This window comes from Tachysurus vachellii, chromosome 6 (genome assembly GCF_030014155.1).
Source record: "Tachysurus vachellii isolate PV-2020 chromosome 6, HZAU_Pvac_v1, whole genome shotgun sequence".
In the NCBI taxonomy this organism is placed as follows: Eukaryota; Metazoa; Chordata; class Actinopteri; order Siluriformes; family Bagridae; genus Tachysurus; species Tachysurus vachellii.
In genome coordinates this window covers 27,547,137-27,569,562 of record NC_083465.1, presented here as the reverse complement: position 1 = coordinate 27,569,562, position 22,426 = coordinate 27,547,137, and the positions used below count along the sequence as shown (strand labels likewise).

The following is a 22,426-nucleotide window of genomic DNA, read 5'->3' as shown; positions in this document are numbered from 1 at the left end:
AACTGAAACATGAGCCAAACAGTGCTATAGACATTTTAATGATTATAGCTAAGCTCTTGATTTCGCTCAAGACATTTGCTAAAACAGAGCAAATAATAATTGAAGCGGACACAGTAGAACCAGGAGGATTAACTACTTTAGAAAGTAAGAAAGAATCTTATCAAAAACAAAGAGAAAGTCCGTTAGTTTACCTAGGGAGAGTTGGGAATGATTTTACATAACATACAACTAAAATAACGGGTGAGGAAAGAGTCAAAGAAAGAAAAAGTAACCCATGTAGACAGGAAAACAAAATACCAAAGACAAATAACTTGAAGCCCATTGACACGGTCAACATACAAAGAACTGTAAAGAACAGGAGATTTAAAGAGACCGTCGATACAGTAAAATAAGTACTTCATAAACAAACAGTTGCTAGAAAACAACAGAATAAACTCGCTACAAGATCTAATATGGCCCAAGAATCAAACCCAGAAGTTGTGACTTTTACCACAGCCCTATTCATATTCAAGCAGGATTAGTATATTTACTAATCAGACCACATCACTTGGAAGTATCAGTCTTGATAAAGGCAGGAGAGTGTAAAAAAGAGGGGGTGTAAAAAATGGAGGACAATTGTGTACTTTTAGTATTCTTAGACTGGCAAAACTCTTCCTACACAGTGAGCAGTGAATTCTGTCCTTGCCAATTCTGCACAAATTCCTCTGTGGTGATTTATAGTGTGAAGACAGCCAGATGATAATTATTAGATTATTAGGTTCAAAACAAGTAACATGTGCTTTATTCATCAGTCACAGTAACAAAAAGGGGGAAGGTAAATAAACAAGGACAAAACTTATGCTGAAGAGATTAGCATGCTATCATTGTTCAGGTAAACATACAACTTACTTAAAATAGAGCTGCCAACAAAACATGTAAAAGAGTGTCAAAGTAATGTCTGGTTATGTGTTGCATGTTTCTGGTCACAGAATATACTGAATATTTGCTGCCAAATTAGAAATATGACCTGTCTACCTTCAGTATACTTAAGCAGCATCAAACTTAATATTTCTTAAGGAATCTAAAAACACAACATTTTCAATGAACTATGCTAAGGTTTACCTGTTTCTTTCATTGTTTGTATTATGTATTCAATTTAAGTGCATTATTTATTCATAGAAAAAAAAACTTACCAGGTTGAAGTGATCTTAATCTTAAATCCCAGTAATTTCACAGCAGTCTTCTCAGTGAGGACTTCAACTAAAATGACAAGTGTCTCTCCTTCTAGTGTACACCTAAGAACAAAACAGTTCAACAACAAGCCATTTCACAGCCATTAGCCAACTAATAACACCATCGTCTGAGTCTGGGGTGTGACAAGCTAGAACCATAGAATCAATTAAAGATATTCAGAGTGACTGGAGAGATTGTTATCGTAAGAAGGTATGGAGAACAAAATATTAGAAATCTATTATGTTACTTTATTAAACTTCAGCTACATCAACATTTCATATTTTACTGCTAAACCTAATACACATCACATCAACTACCAGTACCAGCTGTGATCAATATATTGGATTCAATTGCCAGTATTATCTGAATAAGCTATTAAAAAATAATGTTTAAATATCACACGTTACACTTTGGTCTATTTATCAAAGAAATGCTACACTCAATACCCCGCCACCCCCAAAATAAATAAAAAAATAATTTTATGGAAAATTTCACTATTTTCTTACAGTGTATTTTTGATTTGTTATTATTTTACATAAAAGGCTGTAAAACTAAATCAAAGGACAATCAGGACAAAAAGCTTCGACATCATTATTGAGCTAATAATAATTAAGCTAAAAGTAACAATAAGTGCAATAAAATTAATTACCAGAGAGTAAAATCACCTCGTTCCCTAGAGCGCACACGGTGCTACTGAATGTGCATGCGCGAAGCAGGAGACACACAGACAGAGAGACACACACACACACACACACACACACACACACACACACACACACACACACACACACACACACACACACACACGGTGCACCACTATTCAAGGCCCCACCGACAACAATTAGTAGGAACCTCTAACAAAAATCATTAAGCAGTGAACATCGACTTTAGTTAAAGCAAAATTTACTTTTAACAAGTTTTGATGAAGTTAACCCATTCACAGAATTATTTATTTATTTCAAGTTGAACAGTCATTAAATGCATTTCCCAAACAACCGACTACACTGCCAAAAAACAAACAAATGTTTACCTTTAGCATCAAGACTGTTGTTCCAAATATAATATTCAAAAGTGACATCTTACTTAATGGTTCTTAAGGAATCTGAAAACACAACATTTTCTTAAAGTTATTTCTACCTTAACATGTATTTTTTTTATAACGTTAAGTTATATTACTGTACATATAGAAAAAAAAACCAGTTAATTAAAAAATAAACAAATCTTACCAAGTTTAAATGATCTTTTTTTTTTTTTTCACCGCAGTCTTGTCTGTGAGGACCTCAACTATGTTGACCATAAGAAGAGTTTGAAATGCCCGGAGGTTCGGAGCCAGAGCCTAATTTAGAACCAGTTCTTTCTTTTTCGACACCACAAAGCACCGGCAGGGTTACTGTTGGGGGCGGGGATACCGTTAGCGCCTTTGATAATGTACCTTAAGTAGGGACTAGGGGCAGGGCTGGAGCAGGTCCACTGTTAGCAACTTTGAAAATGTACCTTAAGTATACCAATGTTTAATACACTTTTACTTTACTGCAATATGATTAATTATCAGCACACATGATAGTAGGTAGCTATATGCTAAGGCTAAATTTTTTTCTGTGATAAAATAATGTTATGTACTTTTGGTTATTCTCAAATGCAACCTCCGTTTATACAAATTACATGGAGCTGCTCGTACACGTTGGATTCGACGGGTTTGGATGACAATGTAGGTTTGCGAAGCCATGAGCATTAACAGTAAAGCAACATTCGCCATTGTTGATGTTGTGTTTGTGTTTGCTGCGGCTGCGCTAACGTTGCTGACACGTGACACATATACAGTGACGTAAGACTTGGCTCCTTCTAAGAACTTTGAACCAGCACCAGCACTACACTGTAAAAAATTTACCTGTAATTAACAATAAAATACTGGCAGCAGGGTTTCCAGCTGTGTACTGTAATCTTACATTTTCATTACCGTAATCTAAATTACAATGTTTCTGTAAATTAACCCTGGCAGCAGGGTTTGTACTGTAATCCTGCAGTTTCATTACTTTATTCTCTTTATTCTTTAATATACTTGTACAAATAAACTGGTATTGGAATATTTAAATTTACAAATAATTATAAAAATTATATAATATAATTATAATTTTCCAATAATTTTCCAAATAATAACTGAACCACATCCCTAAAACCCTAAAAAAACAGCCTTTAAGAAAAAGTAAACAATGTGAAAACCTTTGAAGTTGATTTTAGTTTAATAAAGGTCAGTACAAGTCAAAACATGGATTTGGTACAGAAACAGGTCAAGACCATGCTTGGGGTGTACATTTCCCTAAAACAGACTTTAAGAAATGTTAAAACTTTTGCATTTATTTTTAGTTAAAAGAAATAAATAAAATCAAAGTCAAAAACCGGCAAATATTTGAAAAGGAACAGGTCAGGTTGTTGAAACTGGTGCAGGTGTTTTCTGAAAGATAAATAATGGGGGGGGGGGGGGACCTTTTGTAAATAGCATGTCAAAAGAACATGACAAAAAGCAACATAATGCTACACTAGCAAAAATAACTAGATTTGTAAAGTTCGTTGTGACGAACTTTGATGTTAGCTTTGACGAGGCAAGTATTTGCAAAGGTCGTGCTTTTTCGAGGCGAGTGGACATAAGGGTCAGTGTTACTTTTGGAGGCAAGTGGACAGAAAGATAGGGTGCCAAAACATTTGGAGGCAAGTGGAGACGAGCATGTGACGTCATCCGAATACTCCTGAGGATGACGAGTACTCCCCTCATTGGGCTGAGTGTTTTGATATGTCACATGTCCATGTTGTAAAAAGTTTTTTGATTTTGCATATTTGGGGACAGGGCTGCGGCACAACCGAAAGGCCAGTCGGTACACCAATTTAAAACTTTGTTCAGAGTATCACCCTAAAGGAGCTGGCCGAGTTTGGTGTAGATAGTTCGAAAGCTTGCTGAGTTATAAACCTCCAAATTTTATAATGGGAGTCTATGGGAAAAAAGGCCAATTTGAGACCCGGTACCGGAAGTACCAGTTAGAAAAGTAATAGCAACAAACTTCAGACCAGGGTCTACATGTCCAAATTTGGTGCATGTGGCTCGAAAGCCCTAGGCCGCATTAAATTTTATCAATTTTTGTCTAAGCTTAAATAGGAAAATAGAATGTTGGCTTCTACAAAGCCAACATAATAAGCTTAAATAGGAAAACAGAATGTTGGCTTCTACAAAGCCAACATAAAAATAGGAAAACAGAATGTTGGCTTCTACAAAGCCAACATAATGATTATGAAGAATTTAGATTCTTTTAGAACTTAAAGGCAAGCATAAATGGGGAGATATTTTGAGCTTGATAAAGAGATGGCAGGCTTTTTTATATATTATCAAGTAAACTTAAGAATGCACAATATAATAGACTTTATGGGTCATGATCAGCATTCATAATCAATGGCAATGACACCGCAAATATGCAAATAATCCCAGGGTAAATTATGAGCAATGCGAAACATGAATCAAAATAACCCAGGATGCTATATATTTGGACTGGAAACAAGACAAAAAAATCTAATTAAGAAAAGCATTTTTTGCAGTGGAACATTTGAAATTAAAATGAAATAAGCTTTCAGTAGTGTATTGTAATTTTTTTACATGTTCTACAAAAAAGCTGGTATAATAACTTAACATAAGCAAATATATGCAAATTTACTTACCTAGATGAAATCCCATTCGAAATCAACAAGATTTTTCAGTAGAGAGGCAACCTTTGTATTAACTGTTGCAGACTTTTTATTCACCACCTTGCCCGTCTTCTTGGAGACGACCTAGCCTCTGCAGGTCTTTGAGCCTCTTTCTGGGTTTATTCCAACGAAGTGTCTAAAGATAAATTACCATTGTATGCTAGAATCATGTATCAAAATTCTTGTGAAGATTCTGAAAGGTAAAAAAATGCAACATGGAAAACTTAAGTGTCACACCTTTGAAGAAACTCCAGTGTGCAACAAGGGTTATCATCCATCGGACAGCATCTGTCTGCTGTGCCATACCTAAAATAAAAACAGCAAAAATAATAAATAAAAAATAAACCAAAAATATATAATAACAATTTCAAGATTTGCCTTTGAGAAGACTTTGTAAAGGGATAATTCACCCAAAAACTATCAGTAAGAAAACAATAAATGTTTAGAGCATTTAGCAGAGCAAAGAAATTTATACAGGTTTGGAAAAGGGCGGGAAAACCATGGAAAACCTTTTGGGTAAACTATTCGTTAACAACTGTATACAACAGAAATTTTTTTTTAATTGTATCTCCCCCATTTGTCAATGTTTCTTCTTAACATCCTAATAAGACACTAACCAAACAAAATGAGACGAGGACTTGCAGGTAGATCAAGTTTCATCTCAACATCAGCTGCAGATGCAGCAACCTGTAGAGGAGAGACAATACACAAGTCAGAATAAATATTACTTAGTAAAGCAGAAAGAAGAAAACCAAATACTCACATATGCATGCAACACCAGTCCATCTTCATGTTCCCGAAAATGGGACATTAGAAGCTTGATATGCAGGTTTGCCATCTCTGTGTTTTCAGGCTGGTATATTACATCCTTTACTTTTTGATTTTTTTATTTGTTCTTGAAGTACTCAATGATTGCCTTTCCACATTCTTTCATGGACATCTTGAAAGATTTAAGAACATCAATGTCAGTGAGCAACTTGAAATGGGCACAGACTACTGATGGAAGAGGTATGGTCACTGGCTCCTAATGTCTTGAACTGAAGGTGCTGGTATGGAGTTTAATTGCTGATGCAAAAGACAGAATGTAGTCTCCATAAGAGTTTTTACTTCTGCTCTCTCTACACTACCAGTTCCCTCATGGCTGTATTTGTCCTGTAGTCTTTGATGTTTGGATTCTATTGTCTCTGCTGTCTCTTCAGGTGGAGGCTGCAGTTCAAATCTGACAGAGCCATACTGTAGGTGTCTGTTGGTCCTCGTTGGCATCCTGAGTTTGGGTTTGCTCTATGACAAACAAAGCTGCTCTCAGCTGTTTCAACTCGCGTCTTCACTTGAATTAGGAGAGATGTATATCCCCCTCCTATTAACAAGCCATTTGGGTACTCCCTAATAATCTTTTGACAGATTGTAAGACACTGTGCATGTGTTGGGGAAAGGTCAAACTTGTGCATCTAATCATTTACATTTAGCAGACACCCTTATGCAGAGTGACTTACAACTGAGCAACTGAGGGTTAAGGGCCTTTCTCAGGGGCCCAGCAGTGGCAGCTTGGTGGACCTGGGGTTTGAATCCATGACCTTCCGATCAGTAGCCCAACACCTTAACCACTGAGCTACCACATCCCACATCAATCTCTATCTAGCACCTTTCTGCAGGTTTTGGTCTTTTTCCTGTAGAGATTGCAGTACAGATTTCAGGAGGTATGTTGTCCCAAGAAACTTGAAAAGTTTCAGCCCATGTCTGGGAAATGCTGGGCATTTGTGTAGAGGTAAGGCTTGGCCTGGAAGTCTCTGAGTGTTATGCGGTTGACAAAGATGATGAACACACTGATGGAGCTGGTAGTTCCTCTAAATTCAGAGTAACCATCTCTGTTTCTGAAAGGATATAAAATATCACCGCGTAGAGAAAAAGCAGTAAAGATTAAAATAATTAAGTTATATTTCCGATTAGCTTCAAAATATGCTGAAAGTACAACAAGAAATGAATACATGACAAATTCCATAAAAAGATTTCAAGGGATCGAAGTATGGACAATAATTTAGTTGATTTATTGTGAGAATAATTGTATGAAACAATCTTTTCTGATAATGTTGCAGACTTTGCACAGAGCACATTGTTCTTTCTCTCACCCCCCCCCACACACACACACTCTCTCCCCCACACACACACACTCTACCCCACTACCATAAGCAGTCTAATAAGTGCCTAATAAGATCTGACTTTATTGGGGTGACAGAGAACACAGATGCACACACACATACCAACACACACACACACACACACTACACCCTCCTTCTTATTGTACGACTATATATTCCTGTTTTACCTAATAAACTTTGGAACTTCTCTTTGAATGACTGACACGTGTGTTTCATTGAGACTTCCCCAAGGCCTTGTGGAGAACAGAACCCAAGCAGAGGTCGAGAGGCTGAATTTAGTTATCCTGCCCAGGCAGCAGATGAAAGGATGGTTATCCTGCAAAAGCGGCAGATGAGAATTCAATTACATTTATTTTGTTGAAAAAAATGTTGTACACTAAAATAGATACATATTTAGATTATATTAAGGTAAAATATCATCATACTGTTGTGAAAAATCCTTGAACCTTAGGAGAATACACATAACATTATAATATTATTATAATTATTATTATTACATATATATATATTATTATTATTATTATAAGACGTGGTGTAATGATTAATTGAAGATAATATATATATGAGATATATATATATATAAGAACCACATTGGAGTCAGAGGGAATGGTTATAGGTTTATTGGTTATTATAAACATTCTCAGTAATCGGAGGGCGAAGTAGGGGAATAGTCTGGGGATCCAGGGCCATAATCAGAGGGAGAAGAAGGAATGTAATCTGGGGTTCCAGGGCCGGAATCAGAGGGAGGAGATGCCAAGGCAGGACTGAGAGGACGGATATAGGCATGAGGCACTGGAGGAGGAGGAGAAGCGGGAGTCCCGAGCTCAGGGTTGCAAAGCTCAACATGAGGACAGCCATCAGTTTGGGTTCTCTGATCCACGAGGTTAGGCAGAGGGGTTTGAGTCGAGGATGTGCTAGTAAGAGGCCCTCTCACAATATGGAACAGCAGATGAGGATGCTCGGGGAGGTCAGGAGAACAGAGCTGTTCCAGACACGTAACGAGCTCATGGGTGATATGAAGTAGCTGGAAGCGGCGATAGCTTTCCATGACATCAGCGGCCATTGGCCTTGGGTAGGGAGACGGACGAGGATGGTGAGGTGTGGACCTGATAGGGCGACTAGCTGGCTGATGCGAGGGATCTGAAGGGAGATAAGAGGAGTTAGAGGAGATAGAGGAACGGGAGCTTGAGATAAGTGTAAACAAGCCCAGCCTGACCAAGGACAGGCTGAGATCATAGCATGAGATCATAGTATGAGATCATATCAAAATTCAAGCAGTTAACAGATTAGAGGAGTCAGCAAAGAACTCCATTGTTTTTGTACACAAGTAACATTATAGTAGCAATAGCTTAATAATAATGACAACAGTATAGCAGTAAGAGTTTAGCAGGAGTTTAGCAATAGTGACAATATAAGATGACAAATAGATAAGAGCTTTCTTGTATGAGAAATAATTTAGATAAGAGCTTTCTTTTAACATAATAACTTTTGACATAAATCAGACTCATAGAGTGACTTATAATTATTAAAAATTATGTATAGTAGAAAATAGCAAAGGAGAAACTTACCCATTGTAGTTGAATGAAGGATTAAATCTTCCGGACGTCTGGCAAGGAAAAAACTGAGAGGCAAATGTAACTTTGACCAGGGAGTGAAGCTCTTTTTGAGCACACTTTTTTAATAACAAAAATTGTTGTTTAGGCATAATTGTTATGGCGAATGAAGAAGACCCAGGGTCACAGGCCTGGGCTCCCGGGCCTGGGTCCCGGGGAACTAAGAGGAGAAAAATCCATAAATGGGCATATGGGCAAAAGGTGAAGGAAAAACAAGGGGACTGCAAGGAACAGGACGTTACAAAAACATATGAGATGATTCCGGTAAATAAGATGACATAATGAAAAGGTGATATGAAAACCGGTCTGTGAGGGGGGGGGACCGATAAGGAGGCGCGTGGAAGCGTATATATAGAGGAGAATTTTTGGGGCCAAATGTGTATGCGTAAAAAATCCTGTAACTCTGCAGGTCCGTCCGGAGGGTTTTTGTTTTTGCATGCCGATGCTCTTCATGAAGATGCTTTTTCTTTTGGGTTTTTGGGATTTCTTTTGTTACTTTCAAACTGGCAATTTCTCTTAGAGAATTGTTAGCTGAGTGACCACAATAAAGAAGTTTGCTCATTCTCATCCAGGTCTGAGGCGTTTTCCCATTGTTTTAATTCGTATTAATGTTAGTGTTATTAGTAAATTAAGTTTTAGTAACAATTATATAGTATAAAAGCATTATAAAGTATATCAGTATAATTCACCCTGATATGTGCCGACTTGGAGACGGGCTCTAAGTTCCAACATATTTAATGGCGACCACGAAGGGACCTCTGTAGGGACGGCGTGAACTGCCTCCGGAACCGGGACCGCTCTCTCTGACGGGCTACAGAGGCCGGCCATAAATAACAAGGTAAGCAGACGCCTGTTAAACTCAAATGTCTGTGTATAGTGAATCTGTGGCCTGAACGGGGGGGTGGCCCCGGGAAGGAGAGCGGACAGCCGCCCTCGAGATAAGAACTCCTAAGGGTGAGATAAAGAGCTGGATGAGAAAAAGCAAAGGGAAAGCCCCATAACTAGATAAGGTTTTGATATGTGACTGTGTGTGTGTGTGTGTGTGTGTGTGTGAAAAATCTCATGAGTGTATTGTGTTGTGGTTAGGCCTGGATAAAATTCCTGGAGCGTATCCTCCGGTGTGAGTGCTATTAAACTCACATACCGGGGCAGGACGGCAGGTGGTAAAGTGCACGATAAAATTCCTGGAGCGTATCCTCCGGTGTGAGTGCTATTAAACTCACGTACCGGGGCAGGACGGCAGGTGGTAAAGCGCATGGTAAAATTCCTGGAGCGTATCCTCCGGTGTGAGTGCTATTAAACTCACGGACCGGGGCAGGACGGCAGGTGATGAAAACGCGTTAGTCCCTAGATACCGCTGTTGGTTGAGACAGGTCTGCTTGGTAGGGACGGTGGAAAAAAAAAAAAAAGAAAAAAAAAAAGGGGGGGCCCCCGGTATTAAGTGTATGATAATCTGTATATGATAATCTGTATATGATAATCTGTATATGATAATCAGTATATGATAATCTGTATATGATAATCAGTATATGATAATCTGTATATGATAATCTGTGTATGAGAATCTGTGTATGATAATAAGTGAATAATAAGTGTACGTGATAAGTGTACGTGTGTACAGAGATAAGTACACAATATAAGTACACAATATAAGTACACAAATGAACAAATAAGTACACACGTGATAAGTGTACATGAACCCACAAGCACAAATGAACAAATAAGTACACACGTGATAAGTGTACATGAATCCACAAGCACAAATGAACAAATAAGTACACACGTGATAAGTGTACATGAACCCACAAGCACAAATGAACAAATAAGTACACACGTGATAAGTGTACATGAACCCACAAGCACAAATGAACAAATAAGTACACACGTGATAAAGAGTACGTAATGAGTGCACGGTAATGTATAAACTGTGTTTGAATAACTCATGTGCATTGTTGAACCTAATGACGATTCAGGTTGATGTGTGATGTAGAAAAATTAATCCCATAATTCGTATGGAGGATGAATTACTCTTTGTAGGTACACTGATTGGACAAGTTAAACGGGATCTGGGAACGGCATTGACTGTACAAAGAGATTCCCAAGAATCCATGGGAGTTGGAAAATCTCAGCAGTATTATTCACATCACTTTGCTCGCCTCACAATCATCACTGTTCTGACTGAAAACCGTAAGTTTATTTCTCACTTCTCATTGGAGGATCAGAAAACTACAATTCGGTGTCAGATTTGTAGTCCAGACTCCTAGGAATCAAACAAGGCCCCACATGAGCCAATAGGTGCCCGTAGAGTAGAGATAGACAGTTTGAAGGCCAATGACGGTTTTCCACTGTATTCAGAACACCTTCCGTTTGTTGGCAGTTGTGTGTGTGTGGTAGTGGAGGTGCGATAAGGGCCAACTGGCGGGGGGGGGCTGCTAGTGATAACAATTCTTAAGGTGTATTGCGCAATCCTAGAACACACACACAGAATAGCTTTCCTGTGTTTTTGAGCAAATACTACTGCTTAGTGTAAAATATTCATATAAAATTCACTCTTGGGTCTCTTTGAAACGGTTTTTGGAAGCTAAGACGTATGGTTATAATCTCGAGTTCTTCATAAACTCTTGACATGTGTTTACCGTAGTATCTTGTAGTATTTTTACAGCAAAATTATTTTGGTGGAAATGAAACCTCCATTCTAGCCTCTGTAACTCTGTGCCAGTAAGGCCTTGAATCGCCCTGATACGTGTAACCAAAACAAGAGATTGTTTTCTTTCCAATCTGGGGCATTCTCTAACTGACTAGAGGACACACTATTATATGATGTTATAAATGAGGCGTTAGAGGAGGAATAATAAACCAGTTGGGAGAAATTACCGAGTGACTGAAACAATTTAACTTTAATCTGGATTGGATTAATTAATTAATTGAATAACTGGTAATTATCTGATTGATTAGTGAATTAAATTATAGGATGGGTCAATACTTGGTTGATTATGTAGCTGGTTGATTTTAATCCATTTTTAAGTATAACTATTGAATTAAAAGTTGTATTTTTTTTTTTGTATGTATACTTTGAGATCCTAATATTTGCCTTGTTTCTTTTGAGAGCCATACTAGAAGGACTCCTGCACAACCACGTTTACCAGAGAGAGAATAAACATTCAGCTGAAGTAGTCAACAGTACACAGAAATCTGGTACCACGTGACAGTGCCACAAGGGCGAGATAGGGGTGCATGATGGAGAAGGGAAAAAGTCTAATTACCCCAGCTGCAATTATAATAATGAGGCACAAGGATGCTGAAAAAGAAATTAGAAAATACATGAAAAAGTGGCAAGACCGGACAAAGGGAGAGTTGCAGTGGCCTGAAAGTGGGACATTTGATGAGGGGAAATGTAAAAAGATGAAGGAAAGAATAGAATGCTGGGGGGAAGCGAAAAAAGAGAGTATAGATAAAACTATGAAGAAATGGGAAATAGTGGAGTGGTTTGAACAGGAAGGAAAGAGAAGAAGGGAAGAGAAGCTAAAAATGTCACAGAGCAAAGAACAGGAGAAAGAGAAGGCTACAGCCCCACCATCAGGTGAATGGGTGGAGCAGCTCAAACCCCCGCCATACAACGAACAAAAGAAGCCCGATTATCAGGGAATATACCCTGTAATAAATATGGGACAAGAAGGTGAAGCACAAGAAATAGAACTGGAAATCACGGGTGGACAAGTCAAAGGAGTAATCCGACAAATGTCAGCAGAAAAAGGAGATATTAAGAACAAGTACGAAGGGTCCTATCATCCTTCCTCAGAAGAAGGGAGCCAGAGGGAGGAGAATGAGATTCTAAGACACAAAGATGAGCAAAAGGGGGGTTCAGAACACCCAAGAGCGACTACAAAAGAAGAAGGAAAAGAAAATCAACAGGAAAGGGACGAAGGCGGTGGATACCAGTTGCACTGGGATGATCAGATAGAAGATATTAATACCCAGTGGGGGAAAGAACATCCTCACCTATCTCACCAACAGACAGAAGCTATAAACACGGAATGGCTGGCAGGACATCCCCAATCTCAATATATGCGAGCACACAGCACACCAGCCTCAAGAGAATATCGGATGAGGAGGATGGACGAGGCCTACTGGGCAAGTAGAAGGCGAATGCAGGACATACAGTGGGAAGAACAGAGTGCACTGATGGATAGACTGCACGAATCTCTAGATAAGCTGGAAATTCACGCCAAAAGGGCCCTCATAGCGGGAGGACAAGGAGAGCCCCGCCAAGAGAAGGAAGAAAAAGAAGGAGCAGAAACGGTGGACGAAAGGGTGAAAAGATCTGCTGGACAGCAGTCACAGACCTCCCTGGCTACAGAAAACAAGGAGGAAGTATCCCAAGGGATGGGCCCAGAAGACGAGAAATCTCAGCCGGATAACAGAAGCATGAAAGTGAGGATAGATGGAGAAGTGCAATTAACCTCACTAGAGCAGGTAAACCTATGGCCAGACAAAGAACAAGGTGAAGCAATTAAAACAGTTCTGAAACAAAGTTGTATGGCAGATGAGATAATGCAGGAACTGAAAGAACACACATCTCACCTGGAAATGCGAGTGGAGGAGTTGAGAGGAGACCTAAAGGAAGAACAGAAGCGTGCCGAGCAAAGGATAAGAGGCCTACAATATGAAAAAGAAGAAACCACAGCTGCAATATGCAAAGGCTTGGAGAAAAGGTTGCAAGAACAAGAAGAAAAGATAGCAAAAGCAACCGAAAGAGTAAAACGAGGAAAGAGGGCCAAGCCCACCATGAGAGACAAAAGAGATGAAGCGAAGTGGAAACTACTACAGGGCCGAAGATGTGTGATCACACGGTCACAGGCTCAAAGTCAAAAAAGGGAGGTGGACAAAGAAGAAACTGAAACCTCCAGTGACGAAGAGGGGGAGATAGATGAGCCTGAGTCGCGTGGAGCAGCCGCAGCCGAGCCGGACAAATACACAATGCCAAAGATGGCAGCACAGTATCCCCTAATAGTCAAAGGACAGCAAATACATTATGTGCCATGGACCTTCATGGATGTGACTGGACTAGTAAAAAGACTGCCAAGTGTGTGTGAAGGGGCACAAAAATGGATCACAAAGTTTGAGGAACAGACAATGGGACAGAGTCTGGCCTTGGGTGACCTGAAGGTAATCCTGTGCCAGACAGTTGGGAAGGCAAAAATGATGGAAATGTTTGGCCTCGCTGGACTAGGAAAAGAAGCGAATGACTCAAGAGCAGATGGAATAACCTTTGGCCCATACAGAAACCGTCTGTGGGACCAGCTAAGGGAAGCATACCCAACTAAAGCCGATCCGGGCAAAGTAGAGAAACTAAAGCTGGAGGAAGAAGAGGGAGTTGCCCAGTTTGTATTGAAACTCCAGGAGTCTTGGAGGGATGAAATGGGAGCCTCGTGGGATGAAACGCCCGCAAGTATGACTCTGTTCAAGCTCATGTTAAAAAGGGCTCTTCCAGCAGAAGTTCAAGACCAGCTGGAGACGGTAGTGGGTTTGAACACTATGCCATGGGCCACCTTCGAGGCAAATGTGATACACCATACAGAACTTCACAGGAAAAGGAAAAGGGAGGCAAAGAAGGCTGAAGAGAACTTGCTGGTGCAACTGCACAAGGCACAACTGGGGGAACTGACGAGAAACAAACAAGAAAGCCACGATAAGAAAAAGAAGGAGGACAAAGAATACACTAAACAGGCGGCAGTCATGGTTGCCCCAGCTGTAGTTCAGGTAGCACCACCCCAAGAGGGAGGAGTGCCACAGGTGGTGACACAGACACAGCCGGTGCCCCCAACTATGATGCAGTATCCTATGGGATACCCAACAAGTTATCCAGTGAATCCTCAGTATGCACCTCTACAACGTGGATGGGGACCAACCAGAGGTCGGGGAAGAGGAGGACAAGGAAGACAGCCTCCACAGAGACCGGCCTGGGGAGCAGGAGGACAGGAAAAAACCTGCTGGAATTGCAATAACCTAGGTCACCTAAGATATGAGTGTCCCTACTTACAGTATGGAGCACCAGGAGGGGTCATGGGAAACCCAGGAAGACAACCGATGCCGGCACAGATGCCTGCTCCAATGTTTCAACAAGGAGCAGGGCAGTCAGGGATGCAACAAGCACCTGCAGCAACACCACTAGGAGCTGGAAATTGGGCAGGCCAATGGATGGGCCCAGGGTTTCAAGGACAAGCCCCAGTACCACCTGGAGGGAGCCCATTGGGTTCAGCTCCAGGAGGAATGTGAAGAGGCCTAGAGAAGCCAGAGGGGGAGCTGGTGCAGTGTACCACCTCACTGCACCCTGCACAAGAACCAACAATTATGGTGGGAATCGGAAATGAAGTACAGGCCCCATTCCTGATTGATACAGGAGCAACATTTACAAGCATTGGAAAAGAAGGTGCAAAGCTTCCCCTCACACGTAGAGCAATAAAGACAGTGGGCTTCTCAGGAAAAACTCAGACTCTACGATTTACTGAGCCACAATGGATTACTGTAGAAGGAATAGTAGTGCAAGCACCTCTACTTTATTCCCCAGACACTCCAGCTAATCTTCTTGGAAGAGATGTGCTCTGTAAACTAGGAGCCAAAATACACTGTGGGCCAACAGGAGTGTGGATAACACTTCCAGAAATGTTAGCTCGACAATACCTAGTAGTAAGCCAAGAAGAGGAAACGACAGAGCTGGACAAAGTGTATTGGATGGAAGTCAAAGACAAAAATACATCACAAATATGGAAAGAATATTCGGAATGGAAACCATGGTTAAACTACATACGCCCAGATTGCCGGGAGGCTAGAGGACCATGGCATTGTACCCTGAAATATGATGAAGGGGGAAAAGATGAAGAGTACGCATCGTTATGGGAAGAACGACTAGAAGGAAGAAAATATGTCATCAGCACGGACAGCATAATACTTGGTCGGCAAGGAGTAGCTGCATATGCCGTACTGCCAGAACAGATTCACGAATGGTATCAAGTTGGAGACGCAGCCTCCCACATCTCCCTGATGATTGGGCAAGGTTTTGAATCAAAAGATTTAGGGCCTATGATGAGAGAAGCAAGAAGGGTAGAGAAATGGAACACGACGAGAAATTCTAGGGTATATATATCAGAAGACAAAACGTTTCTAAAGATAGAGTATAAAGGGACAGAGCAGGTAGTAGCTACTACTATGTTAGTAAGTCAGCAAACAAAGATACAAGTAAGAGTAGGAGTAGAGGTACAGATGCCACAAATAGCAGATGAGGAAGAGTTGACAGAAAACGATGTAGTTAAAGCATTAGATGAAGTTCCGGAACAACTATGGACTAAGCACGCAACAGATGTAGGACTAGTCAAATCAGCAGGGCTAGCAAAAGTACAAATCAGACCCAATGCTCCACTACCCTATCAAAGACAATATCAGTTATCCAAACAAGCGGAAGAGGGGATAGGGCCAACTATTAAAGGGTTACTAGAAGTAGGGGTTTTAATCCCCACTAGGAGTCAGTGCAACACTCCAATTTTTCCGGTCAGAAAGCCCAACTCAGACAAATGGAGATTGGTCCACGATTTGAGACCAGTCAATCAGATAGTGGTGGCCGAGACTCCAGTAGTCCCCGATCCACACACTTTGTTATCAAATATTCCAGTGGGAACGAAATGGTACACAGTAATTGATCTATGTTCGGCCTTTTTCAGTGTTCCATTGCACCCTGACTCTCAGCACTTGTTTGCATTCACTTATCGTGGGCAACAGTATACTTATACTAGGCTGCCCCAAGGGTATTGCGAAAGCCCATCAATATTCAACCAAGTACTGACCAGAGATCTGATAAATTTACAACTGAAAAGCCTTATGATTATGTACGTTGACGATTTACTGATTTGTAGCCAATCAAAAGAGCAATGCATACAGGATTCAATAACAGTACTAAAGGCCCTAGCAAACAATGGGCACAAGGTTAGTAAAGAGAAGCTACAATTCTGCCAGAGAAAGGTGGAATATTTAGGACGAGTTCTAGAAGGAACAACACGAAAAATATTACCGGCTCATGTACAAGCTATACGTGATGCACCACGACCTCAAACCGTGCGCCAGATGTTGTCATTCCTGGGCATGGCAGGGTTTAGTAGACCATGGATATGTGATTTTGCCTTAAAAGTACAACCACTTAGAGACCTAATAAAAGCTACAGATCAGGCTAAACCCAATGCACAGCTGACATGGACACCAGAAGCACTAGCAGCATTCGAGATGTTGAAGTGCATACTAGCCTCAGCCCCAGCGCTGGCTAGTCCAGATTACAGCAAACCATTTCACCTATACGTGTCAGAAAGACAAGGTTTTGTATCGGCAGTACTAATGCAGCAACAGCAAGGGGTAGGAAAGCAGCCCATTGCTTATTTCAGCACAGCGTTAGATAATGTAGAGAAGGGTATACCGCCATGTTATCGTGCCATATCAGCAGCAGCATTTGCATATCAAAAAGCTTCTACAATTACGATGGGTCACCCCGTGACCCTGTACACAGCACATGCACTGCATGCATTATTGACAAATCGAACGTTTGTAATAACCAATGCAAGGCGCACAGGATATGATGTAATACTGTCGGCACCGGAGTTGACAATCGAAAGGTGCAACACAGTAAACCCAGCCGAAAGAATGGTGCTGCCGAGTGAAGGGACTCCACACAATTGTACAGAGGAATCTGAAAAGTTCCTGAAAGCGCGACCAGATTTAGAGTCCCAACCTCTTTTAGGGGCACAACGAATCTTCTTTGTGGATGGATCCTGTTATCGCACCATCGAGGGAAACAAAGCAGGTTATGCAGTGATCGAATACGACCTTATTGAGAATGTATATCAAACAATTAGCGAGGGGACTGTCCCACAACCATGCTCAGCTCAATTGGCAGAGATAAAAGCATTGACAGCAGCGTGTAAGCTAGGAGCAGGAGAAGCGTGTACAATTTACACTGACTCAGCCTATGCATATGGGGTATGTCATGTTTTTGGACCAATCTGGGCACAAAGAGGTTACCAGAGGGCTGATGGTTCTGCTATAACCCATGGACCAGCCATATTTGAACTGTTAACAGCTATACAGCTACCTGAGAAATTAGCTATTGTGAAGTGTAAAGCTCACAAAACAGATGGAACAACAATAACTAAAGGAAACGCTGCAGCAGATGAAGCAGCCAAAAAGGCAGCATTAGGGGATAGATGCATAATGGCAGTTATGCAGGGAGAAGAGCCAGATGCAGGTCCAGGAGAGATGTCGATAGAAGATGTCAGGGATGCACAAAACACAGCCGATCCGGAAGAAGTAGAACAGTGGAAAAAGCGAGGTGCTTTTCAGGACAAGGAGTCAGGAGTATGGAGAGGCGGAGAGGGGTTGTGGGTAGCACCCACAGCCCTATTACCAATGTTGATAAAGGAAGCCCACGGGATAGACCACTGCAACAAGAGGGTGATAATAGACATTATCCGGAAAAATTGGTGGTCTCCTTATCTAGCCAGTTTCGTAGAAAAAACACTGAGAACATGTGAGTTATGTGCTAAAAGAAATGTCAGGAAGCATTTCACAGCCCCAATAGGACACATTCCAGAACCTCGAGGGCCGTTTCGACACTTAATGATGGATTTTGTAGATATGGCAGAAAAAGCAGAAGGGAAGCGTTACATGTTGGTAGTGATTGACATGTTCAGTAGATGGGTTGAAGCAGTGGCCAGTGCCAGGAATGATGCCAAAACAGTAGCAAAATTCTTGTGTAGGGAAGTAATCCCGAGGTTTGGTATTCCAGATCAGTTGAGTTCAGATAATGGACCTCATTTTGTAAATAAAGTAATTGAGTCCCTTGCGCAAGCATTGTGCATTAACCATAAGATGGGATGTGTCTACCACCCAAGTTCACAAGGAAGAGTAGAAAGAGCCAACGGCGTGTTGAAGGAGAAAATTGCAAAAATATGCGCTAGCACCAGTCTGAATTGGGTACAGGCTTTGCCTTTGGCTCTGATGAAAATGCGTTCACAGACGAATCGTACAACGCACTTGACACCTCATGAAATGGTGACAGGCAGGCCAATGCCCGTGGCTTTTATACGAGGACCCTATAAGGGCCCATCGCTTGAACAGATGGAAGGCGAAATGTCAAGCTATGTGAAGCATTTAACCCATATCCACAGACTCTTGTGTTCTCAGGTGGGCCCGGCCACACATGGCACAGCAGTAGAGGAAAAGGAACCACGTAACCAGGTAGAACCAGGTGATTACGTGTACATCAGAACGTTCAAGAGGAAACATTGGAGACAACCAAGAAGAGAAGGACCTTTTAAAGTGGTGTTAGCTACCCCCACTGCAGTCAAGATCGAAGGTAAGGAATACTGGTATCACCTTAACCACTGTTATCGTGCGACAGCTGCAGTAGACACTGGGGAAGAGCCCTCAACCTCAAAGGCAGGGGTACACAAGCAGCCACTTGCCTTGGAACAAGGAACCAAGGAACAACCCTCCACGTCTAAGGAAGGACAGCAGTTGGCGGGGCAGTCACCCGCCGCAGAAAGGAAAGGAAAGGACTGGGAGACATTGCCGAAAGTAAAACAATACACGACTCCGTATCCTGACGACAAGGATGATAATGATCCCTATGGTCCAGACTTAGTAACAGGCCCGGCCGCTGGGACACGAGCCAGAGCTAGAGCGCGCACACAGCAAGGACCGGTTATTGTCAAACCTGCCAAGGAATGTCGAGACATCCTAGCCCCTGTAGATGACATTGTTGATGTTAGCCCAAGTGTTCACACAGGCTCAGTGGAGGAACTAGATGTTTCACAGATCTCACTAACCACGCTAGACGATACACCTTAGAATCAGCAACGGGTCCAAGCACGGATCAACCAGGTCCACTACCTGGTCAGTTCAAAACTGTAGACTTTGGGGTACTCGACTCCTTGTAACGTTTATTTAAAATTATAGCTAAACGTCTGTAAATCATGGCGCAGCTAGCCGCACCCCAGAAGAGGGGCACTGATGATAAACCATTAGATGAACCCGATGGAACTGATAAACAAAATAAGGATAGATTAACTGTACGAATATTTTATATGGCATGTGTGGTAGGGGTAATCTTAAATCTGGCAATCATAGTAGGAGTTCTTACAGTAAAAAGTTATGCCCATATCTCACAACCAGGCTCCACGCATAATGACTCAATGTCCGTTAATACTCCCAAATCAGGCTCACGGCTCAGACGTAGTACAGGCACAGGTTCTGCCACTATAGGAGGACGCACAGTTTTTCAGGGGAAAAGCTCCTATCCCATAATAGTGGGAGTTGACAAAACATCAGCAAAGACGGCTATTCAAAATCACATAAAGTGTGCTTTAGGATTATTTGCCCATGCTAGCCAGCAAAAGAAAGTACTAAATGGCACGTTGTATTTTGTGATGTATTCCATTGATTACGCTGGCCCCTTTCCGGCGGTAGGTTCAGACCCAATACAGTGGGCTAAAAACCAGTCATCTTCTCACTACACACTGACCCTAGAGATTCGAATTAAGCGACCAGGGGATGTAACCCAAGATTCAGCAACCAGCATTATTGTTAAGGGACAACCTGCCAGTGATGACAAAGGCGTGCAGTGTAAATTAATCCATGCCTTCTGGTATTATAGTCTTCATATGAACTCTGTTTACCCGTCCACACTGCAGAAAACATCATTCTTTGAACCATATGAAGCCCGTGTCTACGTCCCTGCCTGGAGTCCAGGTTTCCAATTTCGCCAAGCGAGCATAGATTTTTGGGCTGAATGTGGCGGTTCAGGCAGTAGCGGGTGCGTGACCCGTCACTCCAAGGTGCAGGGGGAATATGGGGCGCTTCAGAAGTACATCAAAATGATCAGTATTAAACAATTTAATATAGCCGAAGGTACTGAGGGAAACCTCTATCGCCAGTGGCTGACGGAATCCGCCCGTCAGGTCACGACAGATAGCACCTGTGTAATATGCCATGACCGGTCTAATCAAATCCCCTATGTAATGCCTACTAGAGGCGTGGACGAGTGTGACAAATCCCCATATAATGATACACATTTATGTCCGGCTCTTTGCCTGTTGGGATCAGCAGCCAGAACACATGGGCCGAACTGGATGGGCAACATAAGTATATCTTGTGCGTATCGGCCAGTAGCCTCGCCAATCCCCACAGATATGACAGTCCAGGTACGGCCTAACCAGAAGTTCCCATTATGTATAAAGGCAAGAGGAGCAGTGTATGTCGGATTTCTTTCTAAAGCAGTCTGTAAAGATATATTAGATGCTCATCACCCTGTAGTGAATGTGCTCCCACGTTGTAATACGACAGAATATGGATGTGAGAAATCCATTCCAGGACAAATGACCGCCCCTAGTCTAAGGTTTGGCACATTGCCACTGGCAGACATTTTTTGGTATTGTGGAGAGAGCACAGCGCTTCAGACACTTCCCCGGCTGTGGCATGGACTGTGTGCTCCAGTTGTGCTGGAGGGATATCTCACAGTGATGGCCTTAAATGACTCTCTCTTAGACCTCCTTTTGACCCCAGTACTTACCCGTGCCTCACGATCCAGACGTGATGTCTCACGATACCTACAGCCCAGTAACGCCTCCGTGCTTCCTGCCTGGTCAGCAGACCCTGATATTTACATTGACTGGAAAGGTGAGCCAGTGGGTGTTCCAGAGGAGCACAGAGCCTTATCCGACGCGACCTCGACAGCGTGGGCAATCCTGCTACCTCATGTGCAAGTACGCAGAAACATAAGGTGGCTAAACTATATATGGTATAACCAACAGCGTTTCATTAATCACACAATTGCGGCCTTGGGACTCATAACAGAACAGTTACATGCCACAACATTGATGGCCGTAGAAAACCGCTTTGCTATAGATCAAATGCGCGGACCAGATCAGGGAGTGTGCGAGCTGATCGGCACTGACTGCTGTGCCGTCATCCCACTTCACACAGGCCCAATAGGACCGCTAAATACGATACTCAAACGTATGAAAGAAGCCCGAGACCAGATGGTCCGGAACTCAGGGGCCCCAGATCCGACTTGGTATAAATGGTTGCTCTCAGGAGACGGGATGGCAGGATTAATGCGCATTGGCATGATTTTTCTAGTGGTCCTGCTGGCCATTGGCTTTATCATATGCTGTGGGATTCCTCTGCTACGTGCCCTGATCGACAAAACAATCCACTCCCTTTTTGGACAATACATGCAAACGCAGTTGATGGAATTGGACCCAGACTCGTTCTCACTGCTGGATGAGAACAAGAATGATTCGGACAGGAACTAGTGGCGCATATACAGGACTGTAATATATATATATATATTAGTGTGAGTCCCTGTTTGTTTGTGTCCCCTGTGTGTGTATGTCTTGTTCGTGTTGTGTACAGATTATGGAGTGTCTCCCATTCCGGCGTTCCCAGCGCCGGCGAGCGCGACGACATCAGACGTGTGCCTACCGTGACCCTGACTCTGAAGGCCTGGCATACCTCTTTTATAGAAAGAATAATAACCCGTACCTAGAGTGTTGCTTCTCGTGCAGAAAGTTAGCCCTGGAGGTAGATCTTTCTGCTTACGAGTGGATATACCACAAGCTCGGTAGGGAACCACAACGGTCCTGGCGATCTTTTCCTCCCTGCATAACACAGTATCGA

The 22,426-nt window shown here is 42.1% G+C and overlaps 1 protein-coding gene and 1 pseudogene across 1 annotated transcript; both read right to left on the bottom strand.

Annotated features, from left to right (window-relative positions):
• Positions 1-22,426, bottom strand: part of LOC132847659 (zinc finger protein 850-like) — a 182,406-nt pseudogene that overhangs the window by 48,085 nt on the left and 111,895 nt on the right.
• Positions 7,703-8,830, bottom strand: LOC132847675 (DNA-directed RNA polymerase II subunit RPB1-like). The gene is made up of 2 exons (XM_060873177.1): positions 8,666-8,830; positions 7,703-8,237 (listed from the first exon to the last, which is right to left on the bottom strand). The coding sequence occupies exons 1-2, from the start codon at positions 8,667-8,669 to the stop codon at positions 7,738-7,740; spliced, it is 504 nt and encodes a 167-aa protein (XP_060729160.1). The 5' UTR covers positions 8,670-8,830; the 3' UTR covers positions 7,703-7,737.